We start from the raw sequence: 22,782 nt of genomic DNA, 5'->3' as shown, positions 1-22,782 counted from the left end.
TAAATTTAACATTTCATTTGTAATACAGTCTGGACCTGGCTTCATTTTTCTTCCTTATTCAGTTAAACTTGAAGGGCTGTGTGTGTTTCATTCTCATTTCTTTTTTTGCTCTCTCTCTCTTTCTCATCTAAATATGGGTCTTATATTGGATCCATTGCACCTGTAACTCAACTTATGTTGGTGAAATTGAGCACACAATTCCAATCCATATAGAAGACAAACGACACATAAATATAACAATTTTGGTAAATCGGGCTTCTCTTGGTACCCTTCACCAAATTGATTGGTAAGACACTTCATACAAAAACCTGCTATGAATGCAAATTTAAGAAAGACCTGTGAAATTTTAATCAACTATCCTAATCAAAATAATAATGGTTCCCTAAAAATCTGATAATGTTGGAGTCTTGACAGGTAGCAGACTGATTTGAAAGAAAATTGTAGATAAGAAGTTAGTAAGGATGTAATTTTTTATGTAGTACTATCATATCCTGTACACCCCTTGAGGGTACACACACACACACACACACACGGACAAAGAAATTAGCACACCTGGAAGAAAACATGGTACAACAGCGAAACTAAGCAAATAGCTAGAGTGCGGGGTGGTATGCAAATGATCCAAGGTTGGTGCGATTGCGCATGCCCACACACCCTGCAGTGGTGCTGCAAACACATACCAGCAGCCTTATAAAGCCGACATGTAGTCGATAGCCGATTAAAGCGAAAAGCACTGGCCAACGCAAGCTAGAGTACAGAGTGACAATAATGCCAGGTAGACTCCAGAGATGTCGATTTAAGCAACTTACGGACTTTGACAGAGGCATGATCATTGGGCTGAAAACAGGAGGGTGGTCGGTGTGCCGTATAGGCGTGCACATGAACCGTTCTGACCATATCGGCCAACAGTGTTGGGAGCTGTGGACACGTTCCAGCACTGCCACCTGGCGTAGCAGCACCGGTCGGATCAGGAGGACCAACGCTAGAGACGATCGTGCGGCAAGCATGGAGGGATCCCACGGTGACCCAGTCCACTATACAGGCAGATGTAGGGGCTCCTGTGTGCTCACGAACCATTTCCTGATGCCTCGCGGAGGCGAATCTATGATCCCAGCGCCCCTTACATGTGCTCCCATTAACACCGCAACATCGCCGATTCTGTTTGCAGTGGAGCCAGGCAAGAGCGACGTGGAACACCTCAGACTGACAATGTATGGTCTTCGGTGACGATGAGTTCCACTTTGTCTTGGGGACAGATGATCATCGTGTCCGGGTGTGGAGGACCCCTGGTCAAGGACTCCCGACCTCACTATTGAGCGCCACACCTCCCGTACTGCAGACAATATGGTCTGGGGAGCCATAGTCTACGATAGCCGATCGCCCCTCGTAGTGGTACGTGGCACATTGACGGGGCAGCGGTATGTGGACGACATCCTACGGCCCCACGTTCTTCCATTCCTGGTCGGGATACCAGGAGTGCTATACGAGCAGGATAATGCCTGTCCGCACATGACTCGGGTTGTCCAGGCCTGCCTACGTCATGTACAGATGCTTCCATGGCCTCTCCGCTCCCTGGACTTGTCCCCTATCGAGCATGTTTGGGAGCAGCTGAAACGCCAGCTCCCACCGTGCCGCAATATCCGGGATTTGGAGCACAGCGTCCAACACATGTGGGCCAGTCTGCCGCAGGACAACATTAGGCGTCTGTTCGCCACCATGCCAGACCATATTGCAGTATGTAACGCCACATGAGGCTGTGCAACACGCTATTGATGATGATGATGACCGGATTGCGTACCACAGATCCCTTTGTAATTTTCCTTTAGCTCTGTTTTTTCCATCATCTGCATCACTCACCTGTATCATTACACCAATAAAATTTCAGTTCAATTCTATGCTTCCTTCTTGGTGCGCTAATTTCTTTGTCTGTGTGTGTATATCAGGAATTTGATGATGATGATGGTGTGTCTCAATAATTTTCAGGGTCTTATTTATTACCCTTTCTTGTGTGTGTGTGAATTAGGAATTATAGCTCACACACACACACACACACACACACACACACACACACACACACACACACACCATAGTTTTAGACTGGGTTTCCTGCTAAATAAACTTTATTTTATAATAATTATCTGCTCTCCAGGCTGCAGGTTCGAATCCCGCTGTGAGCATGGATGTTTGTGATTGTCTGTGAAAGTACTAGTTCTGGTAGGCGGCAGTAGATGGCGTTGGTGTTAGGTGATTAAGGTTGATGGAGTAGTGACATGAAGAGTTGTAGATGCCCTCCCTCGATGAGTCTTTGGGACTCCCTGGAGGCGTGATGTAATAATAATAATGTCTCTTTCAGATTCTTATTCTGGCATATTTATATAATTCTGTGCTTAAGTTTTCTTCCCTTGGTGATTTAATTCTTCTGTTGTATAATTTCATCACTGTGCTAGATGTTTATAATTATCAGTCCATAATTCTGAATAAAAATTTGTAAATTCTTTACTTTTTGTCTAATACCTGTGCTGAGTTGCTTCAAAATTTTATGTACATATGGATTTTATTTTTTATATATTGTTCTAAATTAGAAACAAATCCATTCCATGATTATCTGTGTTTTAATATGACTTCTTCCTTAGGTATGTCCTTTATCCTTTTATATTCTATTTCATATTCTAATCTTTTACTGTTGAACCGTTTGCTGCATGTTTTCTGTTTCTATAATTTCACCATCCCATATTTTTAATTTTTTTTCTTTAATAAAATTTTTGGTCTTTTATGAGCTGCATATTGAAAGTTCCCAACAAATAAATCAGCATGTGCACTGAGAGAATACAGAGAAAAATTAAAAAAGGCGAAGAAATGTATTCAAGCATCTTTTATATACATCAGATAAACTTGGTCAATTAAAGAAAAGTAATGGGAAGACTGGTAAGAATATAAAAGATAAATATCACACAGAAAAATTATTTCGAGACTGTTGAAAACCTTAGAAATGGAGTAAAAAGTATCATAAGAGTAAATAGAGATTGTAAAGGTGACATGAAAACTTGAATATATTCTTGAGGTATAAAGAAATTATTTCGAAAGATAGGTAAGTGAAACAAGAAATGATGTTATAGTTGTAGAAACCATTCAAGAAGAATGCATTCAGAAGTACATATCAGAAAAGGTCATTAAAAGAGGTAGAGCCATTAAAAGCCTCAAATGTGGAAATGCTGCTTGAGTAGATGAACCAGCAATTCCCAAGGATGAAGGCATAATAATTTTAGTAGTGGCTACATTGCATAATTCAGAAAGCCTGATTAGAGGGTTTCAGGTGATTGGAGCAGAGACCTTATAACACTGATCCATAAAAAGGGAAATAAAACCAAACTCAAGAGTTACAGAGGAATTTCCTTAATGAAATTCCAGGTAAGATTTATACAAACATACTTGAGAAGTGACTAGGAAAAATTTGGAAGGAAAACAACCCATGTTCAAGTTAAATAGTGACTGTGAGATTTTCACTTTAAAACAAAATTGTGAGAATATGACAAGGATTTGTTTCAATTTGTAGACTTGGAAAGGGATATGACAAGGTGCTAAGAGAAATGGGACATTATACAGAGCAGTATATAGCCTATATTTCAGTTGTAAGTTGTCAATTAGAATTGAAATTGAAGGAGGTACGAAAAGATGGTTTGATGTAAAGTCAGCTGTGAGACGTGTGTTACTTTTGTTTCATAGTGGATCATATTATGAAGGAAAGTGGCATTTTGCCTCATATCAAAAAAAAAAAAAAACAATATCCAAGTTTGCAGGATTTCTTAACTAAATTGGATAATTGCTGTAATAAATTCAGTATAAAGATCAGCAATAAAAAGACAAAAGCTATGAAATTACATAGGAACACTGAAAACATCAACTTCATCCTGAATGGAGAACTTGTAGAAAAGTGAAAAATTTCAGCTAATTAGGCACAATTTTTAGTGAAGATGGCAAATTAAATGTGGAAATAGATAATAGAATAAACAAAGCTGGTATCATAAGGAGTCAGCTAAATAAATTTATATGGAATGAGAAATTAATCAATGTACCAAACTGGCCATATACACTCATGAGCAGTTGAATTAGAGATACCTGCCTAGTAGCGAGTAGCATTCCCTTTCGCCTTGATGACAGTGGCATGGACTCCACAAGGCACCGGAAGCATTGGGGAGCCAAACTGATCCATGATTGCTGCACAGCCTCCCACGATGCACGGAGATTGGTCAGAGCAGGGTCCAGGGCGCATATATATCTCTCTCGACAGCATCCCAGATGTGTTCAATAGAATTGAGGTCAGGGGACCTCGAGGGCCAGCCAAGCATCCTCATGTCCGTGGAGTGTTCACCCACCCACTCGGCCACAATTCGGGAGTAGTGGGCTGGTGCATTGCCTTGCTGTAGATACAGGTCTCCTGCAGGGTGCTGTAGGCACAGAAATGGGTGCATATGGTCTGACAGCAGGTCCCTATATCATTCGCCAGTGAGGGATGATGATAGATGTACCAAGGGATCCATTTCATCCCACATAAACAGTCCCCATACAAGGATACTACTGGCCTGAACTGTACCCTGCTGGCACGAGTGATCCATCACTTCATCTGCCTGGCGATACACTCGTACCCTGCCATCGGCATGTACCTTGACTCATCAGTCCAGGCGACCTTTTTCTATGCATCGAGGGTCCAATGGCAGTGTTCCTGCACCCATGCTAATCGTTGTGCCTTGTGACGTGCAGTGAGCAGAGGTACCCTAGTTGGGCAGTGACTTCTGTACCCCAAAACGAGGAGATGGTTCTAGATGGTGTGGCTACTCACACGTCGTTGTTGTCAGCATTGAATTAGCGAGTGATTTGCGGCACTGTGGCCTGTCTATCCACTGTTGCCATCTGAGCTAGCTGACAGCGTCCCCTTTATTGACGCGTTGTACACCATTGCAGCTATTGTTTTACCCAATTCCGTGTACTTACGGTACACTCTTGACACAGTGGCCTGTGAAAAGCCCAGTGCCTGCATGACTTCGGAGATGGAGTGCCCCATACATCTGCTCCAACTATCTGGCCGCTATCAAATTGCTGAGATCTCGAGTCTTCCCCATTCTATGCTCGACCATGTGGCAAATGACATCCCTGTCACTTGCCACATGGCACTATTCCATTCGCCGGGGCGACCACAGCACCATTTTGCCAACACAGTAGGTATCTCTAATTTAACTGCTCATGAGTGTATAAGACAGTGTTCATACCAATTTTATCTTAAGAATCTTAGAGCTTAATTAGAAATAAAACACTTAATCAAATACTGGAGAGATTATAAGAGTTCTGAGAAAAATTAAGGAAATAAACTGATGGCATCAGTTCCAACTATTTCTGTAATAAATCTATTTTTAAGGACTATAACTTCTAGCCATTCTTAAAACATATCAGCATGTTCCTTCTTTCTCTTCAATCACTAGTCTATGTAGAGGATTGTTAGTACTATGACTTTTGCATCCTCTTAAGTGGTTTGGAGGAAAGGGGAGGAGAGATTACTCCATCTAAAGCAGCTTTAGTGATATCTTTTATTTGGGATCTTTGATAAAATTTGACACATTTCAGTTTGATACAAAATTGCGAAATTTAAATCAGTTAAACATGCCAATAGACAGGACTTTTTTTTTTTTTAATTTTTTTTAAAGTTTCGTACCATTTGTCACCATGTCCCATTAGTGGAGGTGACAAGTACTTAAATATTTGTCTTCTTTGTAATCTTGAAATATTTAATGTTAGTTTTTCTTTCTGAAGAGCTTTAGCTGTATTAGAACAGACTTTGCAGATTGTGGGAAAATTACTTAAACAACATGTTTTTTTTTTTTTTAATTGGTAAAAATTATATAGTGTACCGCAGTTGAAAAATTTCCTAGAAAATTGCTCCATTTTGTGTGTAATCAGAGAAACAAAAATTTGTTGGGCGAGACTGTTGGTGTAAGATACTAAGATAGATGAGATGAGTGATAGCATGAAAGAGAGGACTTTAGGATATTAATATTAGGAATAAAGAGACAGAATTTGTAGCCTTGATAAAATAAATCAGCAACAAATCATTTGGGTTAATGAAACATCGTTAACAATTGATGACGATATACTGATGGGAATAGAATATGACGGATATAAGGGATTGTAGTATTACTGATTATCATGGAAGAGTTGAAATTCCATTTATGCAGAACTCCAAAGAAACGGTAATTATAATGGTTTTGATGCAATTTTGGTTGAAAGAATTTGCTCTGACAAACAAAGTATCCAAAATGCATCACAAATTCGAATAGTTTTACTATATCTTGTGAGAATGTTTCAGAAAGTAGGTGCAATGTCTCCTTGAGAGGTATATTTGTAGTTTTTTTTTTTTTAAGGTTGAAACAAGCAGGAATTTTAGATATTTAGTGGAATGGTACTATAGGCCAGGAAATGTAGAGGGAGAGAATTCTGAAATGATCAGATTAATGAGAAATGAGGTTAGGGAAATGTAGGAGATAATTTGACATGCTATATCAAATGAGACAATTGAGTGAAAAGCAGGTGATAATAATAATGGAAAACTCTTTCTTTTAGAGAAAGAGTTTTCCATTATTATTTTTACCATTTTCCTGTGCCACAGTATTATTTACACATAAACACAAGGTACAGGTAACAATTTATTATAAGGTCATATATTTCAGTCTGAGAATTACAGACCATTTTCAGTGGCAAAAAAACAGTTTATACAAGGTAGAATGCAAACAGTGGATTTATTTGAAATAGAGTGAGCCTAGTGATGTTATATTTCCAGTAACATTATGTTCTAAGGAAAAGGGTTAATAACAGTATTAAAAAAAAAACTACAAATATACCTCTCAAGGAGACATTGCACCTACTTTCTGAAACATTCTCACAAGATATAGTAAAACTATTCGAATTTGTGATGCATTTTGGATACTTTGTTTGTCAGAGCAAATTCTACAACCAAGTGGAAGAAAATGCCATGGGAAGTCCACTCTCCCCTGCTCTAGCCAACTTTTAGAACATCTAGAAGACACTCTAATTTTGTCTACACACCCTCAACCTTCGTTTTAATTTTGATATATTGACATATTTTCACTGTGTGACCTCACAATAAAGAAACTCTACCAATTTCAGCTATTATAAATACTTTACATTCTCATATTAAATTCACTATGGAAATTGAAAAAGACAACAAATTATTGTTAAGTTCTGAATTAAACAAAAATTAAATTAATTTAAGTTTCCTTCAGACTTAACATGGGCTTTCAATTTTGAATCAATTATTGATGTACCAGAATATGCTAGACTCTTGTAAATTTCATTAAAATATTACTAAGCTGAGAATCCTTTATTTAATATGTGATATTATAAAGTATTATGAATTGCTAAACTGCTTAAGTGTAAGTACTTATAAATTGCTGGGAGAAAGAGATAATCCGATTAAATAGAAATGGCCGAAATCGAAACATGTGCATCAAAGAGTACAGGTGCACCCTTTCGTAAGCAAATAAGTTCCCCCCCCCCCCATATGCGCGCAGAAGAGTAGGCTAAGATCTCTGTGTGTGGCGCGCAGTACTGGGTGATGTGACGCTGAGAAAATGGGAGGAGTAATCGATGATGTGGAGTGAACGTGTGGCGCGCAATTAAAAAAGTCATGCAGTGCCAAGGAAGCTCTCTTATTCTCTTGTGTTCTTGTGCTTCTGAGGCTGAGTTTTATTCTGACTCTTGTGTGGAGCTGCGCTCCGAGGTTTTTGGGCGGTCTTGCTGATGTGTATGGAGCCTCCTCGTGGCGTCCCCTCCTTCCTCACGGATTCGAGACAATGAGGAGGAACTTTACTGTAGATTTCCCAACAATTTACCAGTCGGCGACCAGCCCAGCAGAAGGTATTCACCGATGCTTACGGAGATGTCGTTATGATGTTGAACGAGTTCACCATGGAACAACGTCTACCTATTTTTGGCGGCAGAAGTAAGTGCTGATTGAACCTTTGAAGAATGCCTCAGAGAGAGCAGAAGGAACGTGGTGTCGAAAGTGATTGCCCAGACAAGATGTATAAAGTGGCCAGAAAATTCCCCAGCAATTGGTAACGTACAGTCTATGTTTTATTATGTGTATATGTGTAATAGAAGAATATATGTAAAATTTAGGAAAGACTCTAGAGAAAGTTTCCTTTGGATGATAAAGTAATAATGAGAATTTTTAGTATTTTGTTAAGTAATTTGATTAAGAGCACGTGGAGCCTAAGAATTGTCTTTTAATGATAGAAAATGTTATGAGGATTTTGTGATAAGAAATTGTTATGAGGATTTTGTGATAAGAAATTGTATAAGAGCGCATGAAGCTATTTTAGTTTTTCAGCTAATAATTGTCCTTAGTATTAATGAATAAGTGTGATTTTTTTGTAAGCCTTAACTGAAGTTCTTTGTCATGCATGCTAAGATAGATACAGAGAATCTAAGTAATTAGTGCTCAGTCATTAGCAATTGCAGATTACTTATTAAGAGTGAATTCATAGAATGTGCAGTGTTTCAATTGAATTAAATGTTTTGTTTCTTTTGTTTAACTGATGACTTGCTCATAAATTACGGACCACAGCAGGAGATTAATTTATAGAGAGGCTACGACTGCAAACGTAACTCTTAGTAACATAAGATTGTATGCTAAACTGTGTTCTGGTTACTCGATTCTACACTATCTGTTAATCTAGGATTCGGGGTGGCGCAGTGAAAAATAAATTTTCCCTAAATCCAAAAAAGGAATTAGAACCAGTGTGAGACAAAGGAATAGGTATCCGCCATTAGTAATTCCTTTGTCCCACAAACCACTAGCATTGTTCTTATAAGTATAGATCCGCCAAGAGAGTGAAGTTAAGAGAATTAAGATTGAAGATAAAATTTTAGTATAATTAAGAATAATCAAGTGGTAAAGATAAGAGAATATAAACTAAATATAGAGTAAATAATAAGAATAAATAAAATAAGAGGAAAGATTTTACATTATCTTTTCTATACTCTTTTTTCAGGTTATCTTGGAAGTAGCAGAATAAGCTATATTTCTGGCTTTTCTTACCATTCGTACTATAGGCTTGTGCTGCATAAAATAGTTTCTCAAATTTTTTATGTTATCATATCGTGTGGTACTTTGTATATAATTCTTTTACTACTTCCTTACTTGCCGATGCTAGAATTATATGTTTCATACCATTAAATTGCTACACAGAAATTATTTTTGGAAAATGCAATTATCTATCACATGGTCTCTGATGACCGTTGAATTTATCCTAAACATGGTGGAGATGACTAGTGGTTCATTCCCACTCTTGGTAGTCCTAAATTAGTAATATATCCTAAAGGCAAAAACTCCGAGAAGCTCTGAAAAGTGCATCATACTAAATGTTTATGCCGGTTAGAGAAATCCTGATGTAACAGTTGGCAATATCGTGGAGCAAACAGCAGAACTGACAGGTGTAAGCAAGACGGCAGTATACCACATGAAGAAGGAACTGACCACGATGGGACAACTGTGTACGCTAACTGTGTAGTCGATGTATTTCACATGCTCAGTGAAATACAACGACTTTATGCTGTCAGCAATTCATCAGAAAGCGCACAATTTCTTCCGAAAGAACAAAATTCATAATATATATAAGGTAATGACTGCTGTAAACAATGATGACGATCTCCCTTACATTACATTAGCAACAACTTATTGGTTGTTAAAGGACCTTGATTTTGTTTATGCCACAAGAAAGCAATCATTGGCATTACTTGAAACGGAAGATATAATTTTATGGAGTTGCCAGTATTTGCATTCTATTAGGAAATATCATCGCAAGGGACGAAAAATTTATTATACAGATGAAACCTGGGTAAATGCTGGTTACACTTGCACTAAAGTTCTCAGGACGACAGTAAAAAGTGCTCGTCAAGCATTTTTGTTGAGCTTAACAACAGGTCTGAAAGCACTAAGTAGAAAGGGGTCTCGTATAATCATAATGCACGTTGGCAGCGAAGACTGCTTTGTACTGGGGGGGGGGGGGGGGCTTGAAATTTTACGAGCGCAGAAATCACAAGCTGATTATCATAAGGAAATGGATGGAAAGCACTATGAACATTGGTTCACTAACTTGTTTTTGCCGAATATTGAGCCTAACATCGTTATTGTAATGTACAAATCTGCCTTACCATTCTGTCCAACTGGAAAATGTGCCATCTCAGGCTACATGCAAAAAAAAGACATTCAGAAGTGGCTGAAGGGAAAAGGAATCGATTATATTTCTGATATGGTGAAAACAGAACTATTGAACTTGGTGGCAAATGTGAAGAGTCAGTTTTAAAAATATCGCATTGTGACAGTATTGGCAAACAGAAAAGACACACAGTTATTTGTCTTCCACCATACCATTGTGAACTGAACCCATAGAACTCATCTGGGCACAAGTTAAGGGGCATGTTGCATGTAAAAATATAGCTTTCAAAATTTCAGATGTTGAAAGCCTGGTCATGAAAGGATTTCAAAAAATCACCAAGTGCACATGGAAAAGTTGCATAACGCATGTTATTGAAGAATAAGAAAAATTCTGGGCCCTTGATGGAATGATAGATGAGGTGGTGGAAAACGTGTGTTTCACAGTAGATGACAGCTCTGAATCTTTATTTAGTAAAGATGCACAATCTGATGATACTACCCACAGCCTGAGTGGTTTTGAGGAGCTTCTTCATTAAATTAATGAAGGGATAAGAGTGTTTATGTATATATTATTGTAATAAAACATGTTATGTTCGGAAAGGTGTGTTGTGATGAGTTAAGTTCACTTCATAATGTAAACAATCACTGCTTATCTTAAACCAGTTTATAATAAACTATATGACATCTACTTTGTTACAGCCTATCAGTAATTCCAGAAAATCCAAAGGCACACATTGTATAGAGTCATCTTGGCCATGCAGTTTCATATTAGCAATCATAATGTAATGTTATACATAGAATCTTGTGATTCAGGCAGTGATGGCTTTAGAGGATTTGTTTAGTTACAAACGCGACTCACTTCACTGTTGCCATAGTAACAGCAAGCTATCCTGCTACCTTCGGAAGCAGTACAGCCTGTAGTATATTTCTTTATTTCCAAGATAACCCAAAAAAGAGTATAGATGTTCTTCTCATCCACTCACCATCAGGTGATTTAACTACATCTGTTTATCAAAAACCTACTTTCACTCGGCACTACATTCTTCCACAATCTGCACACCATCCTTCACAAAACACAGGAATCAAAGTCTTTAATTCGACGAGCTAAGACTAATTGTTCGACTTCTCATCAATTACAGGAAGAACTCTCAAATATCAAACAATATATGAAATTAAATGGCTTCTCAGAAAGGATTACACAACATCTGTTTGACTCCTACAAAAACCTAACCTTAACAACAAGGAAACAGTACGAAATGTATGTAGACTTTCAATCCCATACATTTCTGGTGTTTCGGAACCAATTTCCAGAATTCTAAAGAAATATGATTTAGTGGCTATTTTATACCCATCAATAAACTCTCAACCTTTTTCCTTTCTTCAAAAGATAAATGCTCTCCGATATCTCTCCCAGGTATATATTAAGTTCCTTGTGAATGCCGTCTGTATTACTTCAGACAAACTGGACACTCAATAGAAAAGAAATTTCATGAACATCAGTCATGTATTTTCCACAGGAAATCCAATAAATCTGAATTGGCTCAACATGGAATAATCACAGGCCACAACATTCTTTGGTCTGAATCACATCTACTACACCGTTGCTGATACAAATTTAAATGTTTATTTAAGGAGAGTGCTGAAGCCTTGCTTCACTGCTCAAACTTGAATCAGACTGACTGCCTATTGTTATCAAATATATGGGAAAGTCTAATTAAAATAATGCATCATTGATTTTATGTATGTATATATATATATATACTGTTATTATTAACCTTTTCCTCAGTTAGAACATAATGTTACTGGAAATATAATCCTATGGAGCTCACTCTTTTTCAAATAAATGCATTGTTTGCATTCTACCTTGTATTAACTGTTTATGATGGTCTTGTGTTTATGTGTAAATAATTCATATAATGAAAGATTGATTATGGAAGAATTGACTGGAAGCTGGAAATAGCTTCTGAGTAAGGGGAAGAGTCACTTAGGTTAGAAGCAGCATGGACAGAGGCAAAAGTGTTGGGCTTAATAATGTCTCATTTGATGATGTCACCATTGACAACGGTGCCACCAGTTGGTGAGAGTGATTATGTGGAAGATAGTTAGGCAGATATGAGCTTCAATGTACAGAAGAGATGCAGTGATTAAAGGGGGAGAGAAATCAGTAATGCATAGAATGATTTGAAATTAGTTACTGATAGCAGTATTAGATCATATTCCTAAAGTTGAGATGAAATGGATAAATCATGAAATTATGTTGGAGCTTTGAAAAGGATGCTATGGAAGAGATAAAGAACAGGGTACTCATTAGAAACATGATAACATAGGCAGGAGCATATTTGCCAGGTTTTATGTGCTGCACTCCAAATTCGGAAAATTCACGAAGAAATAATTTTTGAGCAATTATTTATTTGAAATAAATGGTTGTAAACTGTTCGAAATATCAAGGCATTCAGAATGCGACTATAAATCAGATAAGGTGAGCATTGCTAGCAAAGCATGTCTTGATTAGTCATATATGAAGCAAGAGAAGTACAGTTCCCTACATGGAATGATGAGGCATCTGCCTGCATTTTTAGTGGCTAAAAAGCAATGTAGCTTAGTTCTTCTCAATAGATTACCTCCAACCAAGAGGGAAGTGCAGTTATTCCTTGTGGTTTCTTGTTAAATAACCGTTAATTGACGTTTATTTTTATTCTTCTTGACAATGGAAAACAGTTTTAAATGTTTTATTGCACTTTTTTTAAACACTGTGAGAATACAAACTCCAGTTTAAAATTGTTAAAGACAATAAAAAAATGAAAAAAAAACATTTACCTCTTTCAAATTTACGTAACATTTAAATCATGGAAATGAAGGATTGAAGTGATGTATAAATAAGACTGTCACTGGAATACCCACTGGATGTCATTGAAGGTAGGCATATTAAAGGGGATAGGGGATTGGTTGAGGTAGCAAAGCATAATCTTGGAGAATTTTGGGTACCACATAAGTCACATGAGCTAAAAATGTAGTGGATCTCTTCAGTGAGTATTTTTTTCAATAAATTTCATGTTGGGAAGTTAACAGTAGTAAATAACAGTGGAAATGAAGAGGAGAGACTGAGAGTTAAGGAATTTAAAAGATTTGGAATGTTAAGTAGGCTTGATGTTAACAAAGCTGTGGAACTAGATGAGTATCACCACATATGAGGAAGTGGGAAGAGTAGCTGACAACACTTTGTTTTACAGGAACAATGCCAAAAGAGGGGGGGAATAATACCACTATATAATGTCACATGTATAACTTGCATATAAGTTATATGCAAGTTATACATTTGGTTTGTATGTGCTGAAAACTGTAAATGACTTATTGATAGCATATATCATTTTAGGATAACATATATGTTTTGTTTTGAAAATGGATGGGTTCATTAAATTGTGAGAGACTGTCTTATAAAAGAATATGAAATAAAAGTTGTATTATTGTATGTTTAATAAAAATAAATGTGGATGATAATGAGAAGTTTGACTTGACTTTGTCTTTTTTGTTTTTAAGTTTGATTTTTCTCTTAATTTTTTTAATTAAAATACTATTTTAATTCATTAATTAATGTGCATTTCTATTCAGTCATAGTAGCCAAACATCTGTTTTTATCTCCACCCTACCCCCTTTATATATTGATTCAAAATATGATTGCAATCCAATAAGGCCAGTTATGAAATTATATTTTTTAAGTACTTTATGTAGAATTGATACTGAAAATGCACACTGATTGTATATATTAAAATCTTTATCTGTGCTACATATGCATTATGTCATTCGAGAGTAAAATTTCTTCCAGAGTTTTTAATCAGCAGTATTAAAGCATACATTGAATATCAGGACTTTGGATGTTTACTTATATCGTTTTGGAAAAGTTATTTGTGAAAGAAAAGCATGTAATATTATTACAGATTTTGGTTGCATTTTTGAATATTTTATGTCTGTAGGTTAAACTAGAGTTTATAACTGGACTTAATTGATTTTAAGTAGCTAAAGGAGGAAGAGTGTTTTAAAATTTGATTACTTAGTTTTGTTCTCCTATTACTGATATTACCTCCTGATATTACAGATTTTTGTAAAAATTTTACACACATTTCTAATTTTTAAGGTTATTTGGTTTATGCATATTTGTTGCTTTATTAAGAGATATGAATATTGAAGATGCTTTTTATATTTCAAAATTTAATTTTGCATTTAGCACTGTCTCTCTCCTCCAGCATTTGTATTAACTCTGCAGTTTGTTATAAGTTAAGTTTTTTTGATACACTAATCTACACTGATAGAATACATGCCTTTAAAGTTTTATTTTGCTAAATCTTCTGTGCTTCTGATCTTTATGATTTTATATCATGCATACAGCAAACTCTTGAACTTCGTCACAAAAGAATCTTTGATGGTCACTCTTATGGAGTTTCATATCTGGCTTGGAGTCCCGATGATTCTTATTTAATAGCATGCGGTTCCGATGATTGCTCGGATTTATGGGTCTGGAATGTTGAGGTATGTTTTTAGTTCCTAAAGTAGTCTGAAATATTTCTGATTTTTTTATATATATGAACATTTGCTATACATAAGAAAAAATGAAATTGTTGCTCTATCTCTCAATTTTTTTGCATCGTTTCACTTACAACAAGTTGTCATCATTGTGTTAAAACCTCCAGAATGAGTAAATTTTCTCACTCTTACAAATAGTGGCTAAAAGCACACGCATATTTGTAAGAGTGAGACGTCATCATTTGGACGGAACAGCAATCATCCTAAAACGTAGGTACAGTTAGCTGCATATTCTGTTCTTGAAGATAAAAATTATGCTACGAGTGGCGACTCGTACATAAGCACTGCAACTCCCCCCCCCAGGAAAAAATGAAAAAATTAAACTTTGTTTGTGTTTATAAATAATAACAATGCTTACAACATTATATAAATGCATTTTTATATAACGAAACCTGTGGTGAATTCATCACTAAAAACACACGTAATAACCACAGTAATGACTATTTAATTTGTAAATATTTCATCCCAAGTATTTGGGACATCATCAGTACAGTAGTTTAAACAATACTAGGAATAACATACAGTTAGGGCGCATGATTACAATGGAATATCAATATGCGTGCAGTAACGTGTTATAGAAGTAAATTAAATATAACTGAAAAAAAATAAAATAAAATATATATATATAAAAAGATTATATATTAAATTTGGTCTGTGTAGTAGGGCTTCAGCACTTTCTTTATATAAACGTTCATATTTATATAAAGATCTGTGTAAAAGTTTCAACTTCTCCCAATGGATCCTATGGTTTGGATTTTCAACTCTGTGTTGGGAGAGACCAGATTTCTGCGGTTTGAAAAGACGAATGTGGTCTTGATGTTCCGAGATGCGTTTCTGAACAAACCTACGTATCTGACCAAAGTAAGACTATTTGCAGGAGCATGGGATCTCATAAATGCCGGGTAACATCAGAGGTGAGAGTTTGTCCTTAGGAGAAGGTAACAAGTTATAGATTTGGTTGATAGGTTTGTAAGTAGTGGCAAAATTGTATTTCTTCATAATTTTTGAAAGACGTTCAGAGATGCCATACCTTACGTCTAAAACACCTCCGAACGTATATTATACTACCTTACTAGTAGAATGCAAAGAAGATTTGGAGGAACTTGTTATGGAAGTTAAATAAGAAAGCGCTAAATATGGCCTTTAACTTAACCTCAAAAAGACAAAAGTTATGGCAACGTGTGAACTTAATGATTTTGAAGTAGATGGGGAGAAAATGGAAGTAGTTAACAATTTTATGCTCCTAGGATCCCAAATTAATAAAGATAGTTATTGTACTGAAGAAGTTAGAAGATTATTACTCGGAATGAAAGCAATGACAAATTTAAGCAAGATCTTTAAAAATAAAGATATTAGCCTTGCAACAAAAATCAGCATCATGAAAGCAATGGTATTCCCTGTGGTACTGTATGGATGTGAAAGTTGGACCCTGAGAAAGAGTGAAAGAAGGAAGATAGATGCATTTAAATTATGGGTTTGGAGATGTTTACTAAGAATACCATGGACTGCAAAGCAAACCAATAAATCAGTGATAGACAGAATAAAGATAGATTGCATCCTCGAAACTATGATCACCAAACAAAAATTGTCATGCTTTGGACATATTAAGCGAGCAAAGAACAGTCTGGAGAAGATGATAATGCTTGTTAAAGTTGATGGAAGCAGGAGAAGAGGAAGACCAAGAATTAGATGGGTGGATGGAGTAAAAGAAGCAACTGGAATGTGCCTGGAAATTTTGAAAGATATGGCTAGGGATAGATCTGAATGGGGAGCATGTGCTCATAGAATCATCAGGAGTCGAAAACAACTTGATGGAACATAATAATGACAACCACGTCAGTTCACACTTCACACACGCAAAACAGATGAAACTCAGAAAATAAAAACATCAACTCATGATAAATGACAATGTTCAATTGGATTGATTGACACAATAACCAATTGCAACCGTTAGGTGCTATTGTCTCAGTGCTCAGCCTGCCTCACCTACTGAGTGGTTTAAAACCACTGGAATGCTAAAACTTTGACCCACTGTGGCATCTGTACATCTTTTCAAAACTCAAAGGTGTATGTATTTGTGACCCCACACTTGAATTATTAATGCAGATGTGATGGAATATTTGTGTGTTGAAAAGTGTCCTCTTCATGAAGCATTAGTATATTGTGTTTACTTTTAGTAATTGCATGAAGCCTGGAAACATTTAGGGGGAATCTTTAATGGGAATAAATATAAAAATATAATATCAGTGATATTGATATTCCATGGATGAGTACCGCACACCTAGCACACTCTGAATATTCGCCCCTGGTTGAAGGTTTGGGTATAATGAAAGTAAGGATAATGTTCCTGGTTGGAACCAGGTGACTATCCCTATGTATCAGAATGAGCTTCATATCGTCACTCATTGATCTTCCAGCTCTGAACATTTCTCCTCATCTGGAACATTAAGGCGCCATTCTGATACCACAGTTCTAGTTGAATGTTTTTTTTTGGGGGGGGGGGATACCAATTACTGTAACACCCCATAAAACATTTGCAGTAGTTTTTTTGGGTGTTTGCTAATGTGATATTTAAACAAGAATATCACCTAGAAAATACTTTTTAACTGTTTTGGGGGATATCCTGCCCAAAACAGGCTCCTAAACCCTTTTGAGCAAAGAAGAGCGACATTTCCATGTTGGCTTTTTACCTGTTGCTTGAATGATAAGAAACATTGATATTGGAGTCAGATGTCTGTGGTTTCTTAATTCTATTGTAAAATAATGTATCTTCTTCTTCTTCAACCTGGAACAGTCCAGTGCTGGATGAAGGTCTCTCTCAGTTTTCTTCATTCCATTTCATTCTGTTTTCAGATTTTTTTAATCAATTTTGTCATCTTTTTATGCTTTGCAGTGAACAGCATGAATTTACTAAGGGAAGGTTGTGTTTATTAACTTGCTCACATTTTATAATACTGTTACCGTTGAGTTAGACGAGAAAAATGGATACACCATGACACTTTTGGATTTTGCTAAGGCTTTTGACAGAATGCATCATGGAAGACTGTTGTGCAAATTGGATAATATAAGCTTGGATTATAAAATATTAGTGTGGTTAAAAGGATGGCTGACTGACAGATATCGAATAGTAGTATACAAGGGAATGTGAGTCTGCAAGATTTGAGCTAATTAGTGGTGTACCACAAGGATCAGTCCTTGGTCTGTTCTTATTCAGTCTGTACATTAATAATATTGGGAAGGATTTGACAGGCAACATACAGCTATTTGCTGATGATGCAATGATAAGGTAGGGTAATCAGGAATGCTGCTGATATGCAATACTTGTAGAATGATTTGAATAGGATGGAATTGTGGGCATGGGAAAAAGAATGTCAGTAAAAACCAATCAACCAAACAAGAAAAACAAGTTAAGGAGAAAATTATGTATGGAGACACAATGATCAGGAGAGTACTTAACAAAAGTGTGATAAAATTGTTTCTCAGGTACAGAAATTCACGATATTAGCCACGCCATCCAGATGCAAAAAAGTAAGTCGAAGAAAATAATGATCTTGGTTGGTACAAATGATTTGAAAGGCGAGAAGTATTCTATGACTGGAGTAAGTAAAGGAATTGTTAGAAGAGGCAGAATTGAAGAGCGAGAAGGTAAGTCTCTTACCACGCTATGATAGCGTGGTAGGAGACTTACCTTCTCACTCTTCAGGGTGAACTGAGGAGGATGACATTGATAGCCAATGAGTCTATACATAGATTGCAAAAGGAATGATGTAGAATTTGTGGACTTGTGGTCTCTGTTTCACGGAAAGAAGGATTTGTACAATGCTGATGGACTGCATCTAAATGGTTTTGGTGTCTGGAGCACCCTTGTTCACTGAGCATGTTGAAGTGCAAATTCAGAGAAACTTGAGCAATTAGGGTGGAAGCAAATGAACTTGTGTGAAAGCACCCATGAAGCGAGTGAGTGTGAGAATGACCAAGTGAGGAATATAATCTATCAAGCAAAAATATTAAATAGGGTAGTCAATTCAGAAAGTAAAGTTGGGTGGGGGAACTAAAGGGATGCTGCAGTTTCTAAATATTAATGCCAGCAGTATCAGGAACAGGAGGGAGGGGCAGATGATGTAGTTACAGGATTTGAATGTGAAGAGTTTAGTATTTTCAGAGAAGACAGGATGGGGGGGAGGAGTACTGCTGATGATAGTAGATTAATTGCAGCCAAAAATAATAGGAGACAGGTGGGAGTATGACTGTTCATTTGAAGCAATCTGTGTAAAATTAAGTCCAGTAAGACAAAATATGCAGTTGGTTGTTACTATAGGCCAGGGAGTTCCACAGATGATATCGAAGACATGCATTGCCAAATTAGTACAATGAGTACAGAACTGGTAATTAGTTTACGGAATTAACAACGCATATGAAGTATATTAATTAAAGGTAACTTTAATAAATAACTTCTATATTTCGGCAACGTCACCTTAGATACCCACAGTGCCTTAGATACCCACCAAAGAATTCGTTGGAAGAAAACAAAAATAATACACTGCAGCAAGTTTAAATACGAAAGATTATTCAAGGAATCTTCAGCAGCTCTAAAAAACGTTCCTAACCTCAACAAATTTGGGTGCATGAAACTACCCCAAATTTGGGAGACTTACATTTTGAGAACTTCACCTCAACTGCCAAGTCAACCAAATTAGCCCACCAGAGGGCACCATTTGGACTTTAGGAACAATATTAGTTTCTTGCTTTCTTCCTCATTTGCTTTTGTTAGTGCCTGCGTGCACATACCATATCTTTATGTTCCTGAAGATGGCAACGTGACGTTGCCGAAATATAGAAGTTATTTATTAAAGTTACCTTTAATTAATGTACTCTATATGCATTGTTAATTCCGTAAACTAATTACCAGTTATGCATGACCAACGTATAAGCCTTGCTACTAGAACAATGAGTACAGGTCAAGTGATTATTATGGGCAGACTTCAACACTGGAGATATAGACTGGAAGTAAGAACGATCACATGGCAGGAAGGAGCACAAGTTCTGTGCACCAACTTTCAGGACAATTGGAGAAATGCCATCAGGGCCAGGAGACTTTTTTGTGTCTAATTTGGACAGTATTTTTCTGATCTCTTCCTTGCAAAAGGATATAGGGAACATTGTATGTTGGGCATTTGGAATGGTTGGGGCATTTACCATTGTTAGTTATGCATGCATTGGAAGCAGAATGCAAAGCTGGAAGATTGGCTTTTTCTGTGAGTGATGATGCAATAGAGCCATCTGGGTTTGATAATGGGAGGAATAGTTTTGGGCAGAAGTTACAGCCAATTGCTTTGGCGAGAGAACAAAAGGCTTGGCTGCCGTTTGGATAGGCTGCTAGTTTCCTGCTTTTTTGCTCTTTTGAACTCTGTTTTAGATTTTTTTTTTGCATCTATTTCGGGCTTCAGGATAAACTCTAAAAGAGGATGGGGTTCTCGATTTGAGCCAGTTAAGGCATATTTGGTTTTTAGTTTTTACAGCATTGGCACATCTTTTGGAGAACCAGGGTTTAGTTAGGGAATGGCAGTTCAGAGTAGTGTGGGGAATGTATGTTTCCATATACTAGTGAGGATTACTTTGGTGATAAGTTTGGTGCATATGTTTGAGTTGGAAGGCCGGAAGCAATAGTCCAACCATGGGAATGTGGCATAGAAGTTGCAGAGGCTGACCTCTTGGCACTGTTATAATGTCAAACTACTCTTATGTGGGCATTGCTGTGTGAATGTTGTTGCATTGGGGGGAGGAGACGAACACTAGATTGTGGTCAGAATTACCTAGTGGAGCCCACTACTTTCACTGTGTATTTGGAAGGGTCATTGGTGATGAAGAGATCTAGAGTGTTTGGGAAGGGGTTTGGGTTATCTGGTTTTCTGATTGGCATCTGAACAAGTCGTTAGTGGTGGTAAATGTTTCAGCCTCTCTGCCTGCAAGATCTGTACAACTGGAAGAGGAAAGCCAGCTGGTGTTGTGGACATTAAAATCTCTTAGGAGGATAATTTCGCTGTTTGCTGGTCATGTGAAATTAGGTATTGTAATAGTTAATCAAGGCAATGTGGAGAGCTTGCAATGCAATTTAAAGAGGCTATCAATATATGGAAAAGTCATGGGTGTCAGTTTAATGTTGAGAAATGTAAAGTTATGCATTTTGGGATAAATAGATTACAAACCGTGTATCACATTGATGGCACTGTACTCTAAGAAATAGATGAAGCTAGAGATTTATGGGTGATGGTAGACATAGAGTTAAAGTTTAGAGGATGTATTGCTAAGGTGGCCCATAAGATTATAGTACGCCCACAGATTCGAGACCCTTCGACACTTCTGTGCATGTCAACAGGAGAATCCATTCTGATAATAAGATAATCAGTCCGTGTTGTGGGATGAGTTGTTTATTATTACATGTCGGAAAATTAACTTCTCTTTTATGATCATTGTAGTTAACTATATTGCTTGTATAACAGTCGGAAAATTTTACCTATAAAGCACCTGATTTCACGTGTTGGCGACCAATTCGTACGTCCTTCATTTCTTTCTCCCTTTCAGCATGAATCGACTATTCTTGGCAAGACGCTAAGCAGAGATCTACAAAATGTGGGCGAACTATACTTGGTTATTGAAGAACCCATTAACAAGTAGATATAAGGAGGTTGTTATCCTCTTTATCATTGATACACCCACATCTGTACTACTCTGCTCAATTGTAGTTCCCTGGCGTTTTTGGGGATGAGGAAGCAGTGGAGAGGATTCAGAGGTGAGTGGCCTTTGGAATGTTCCCTAAGCGGATAGATTGAAGGTATGTGTGGATTGCAGAAGTTGCTTGATAGAAGAGTCAGTTGTTGAGTACTTTGTCTGCTAATGGATTCTAGGAGAGGTATGATAGATTGTGCGGATAGATTGGGTCTCCCACGATGAGTTTTCGGATTACATGGAGGTGCCCATATAATAATGATACATTTCTTTATTCTTTTTTTTTTTTTTTATGCGAATCTTTTCCATGAAAGGGTGTAATCTGTAGTATGTTCATATTGTAGATTGCCTAAAAATTAGATAATCTGGAACCTTACCCTAGAGATCAAACACTGAACTTTTTTCAAGCCACTTCAGACCTTTAATAAGCAATAATAAAGGTAGTTTCACACCTTTTGATGAAATTCATCTATTACTGGAAGACATTTACAAAACATCCATGCTGAGGAGTGATTCATATCCAAGACCTGATTGTTGGTTTGATCACATATATTCTAACCACTTTGACCAATCTGGCTAGCATACCTTACCTCATTATCATTTGTTTCAATCTGGGTTTTCATTTGACATTTGTAGTGGCTAAATTAGGCAATGCAAAATTATTTCTCCAACACATGATATAGTCATCTGTGAAAGTGCCACAGGAATATTTTATTATAGTGACTTTTCTTTAGAATAGCATTGTATCTATGGGAGTTTGTTAAAGTGATAATCAACTGTAGTTCCCATGAAAAAACCTTGGAAATATAGTAAAAAAAAAAAAAAAAAAATTATAAACAATTCAGATTGTAAATTGTGTGAGTTGTTACAGAAGCCTGTCCAGCGTAATGTTTATTTAGTTATAAGTATATAATGTAAATCCTTTAATTTCATTGATAATCTAGCTTTATGTACTCAAAACAGCTGACTATAAGATAACATTCACTGTTCTTTTTTCACTATACAGGAATCATTTTAATGGCCAAATTAGGGAGAATTATGAAGTTAGTTACATATTGACAAAAAAAAATTTCATAGTTAAGTTGAAATGTTACGAAATAAACCTGGAATCATTTTTCCCTACCTTATTTGTTGTTATTTTTTTTATTATTATTTTGTGTTGAAGGAGTGAACATGGAAATAAGTTTTTTAATTTTTTTAGGTAATTCCTTGATTATTTTAAGATTAATTTTTTTATGATGCTATCAAGT

General features: G+C 36.6%; 1 protein-coding gene across 1 annotated transcript in view; it reads left to right on the top strand.

Moving 5' to 3' along the window:
- The window catches only part of LOC150104511 (WD repeat-containing protein 26), a 400,251-nt gene that overhangs the window by 210,079 nt on the left and 167,390 nt on the right, over positions 1–22,782 (top strand). Inside the window, exon 8 of the mRNA XM_090395688.1 lies at positions 14,612–14,752. Within this exon, the coding sequence (XP_090251814.1) occupies positions 14,612–14,752 (141 nt within the window). The remainder of the gene's footprint in view (positions 1–14,611; positions 14,753–22,782) is intronic.

Source organism: Typopeltis vanoorti, chromosome 7 (assembly GCF_054136105.1).
Source record: "Typopeltis vanoorti isolate ZY-2024b chromosome 7, IOZ_Tvanoo_1.0, whole genome shotgun sequence".
NCBI lineage: Eukaryota > Metazoa > Arthropoda > Arachnida > Uropygi > Thelyphonidae > Typopeltis > Typopeltis vanoorti.
Note: the sequence above shows the minus strand (reverse complement) of the source record. Positions and strands in the feature narration are given on the sequence as shown.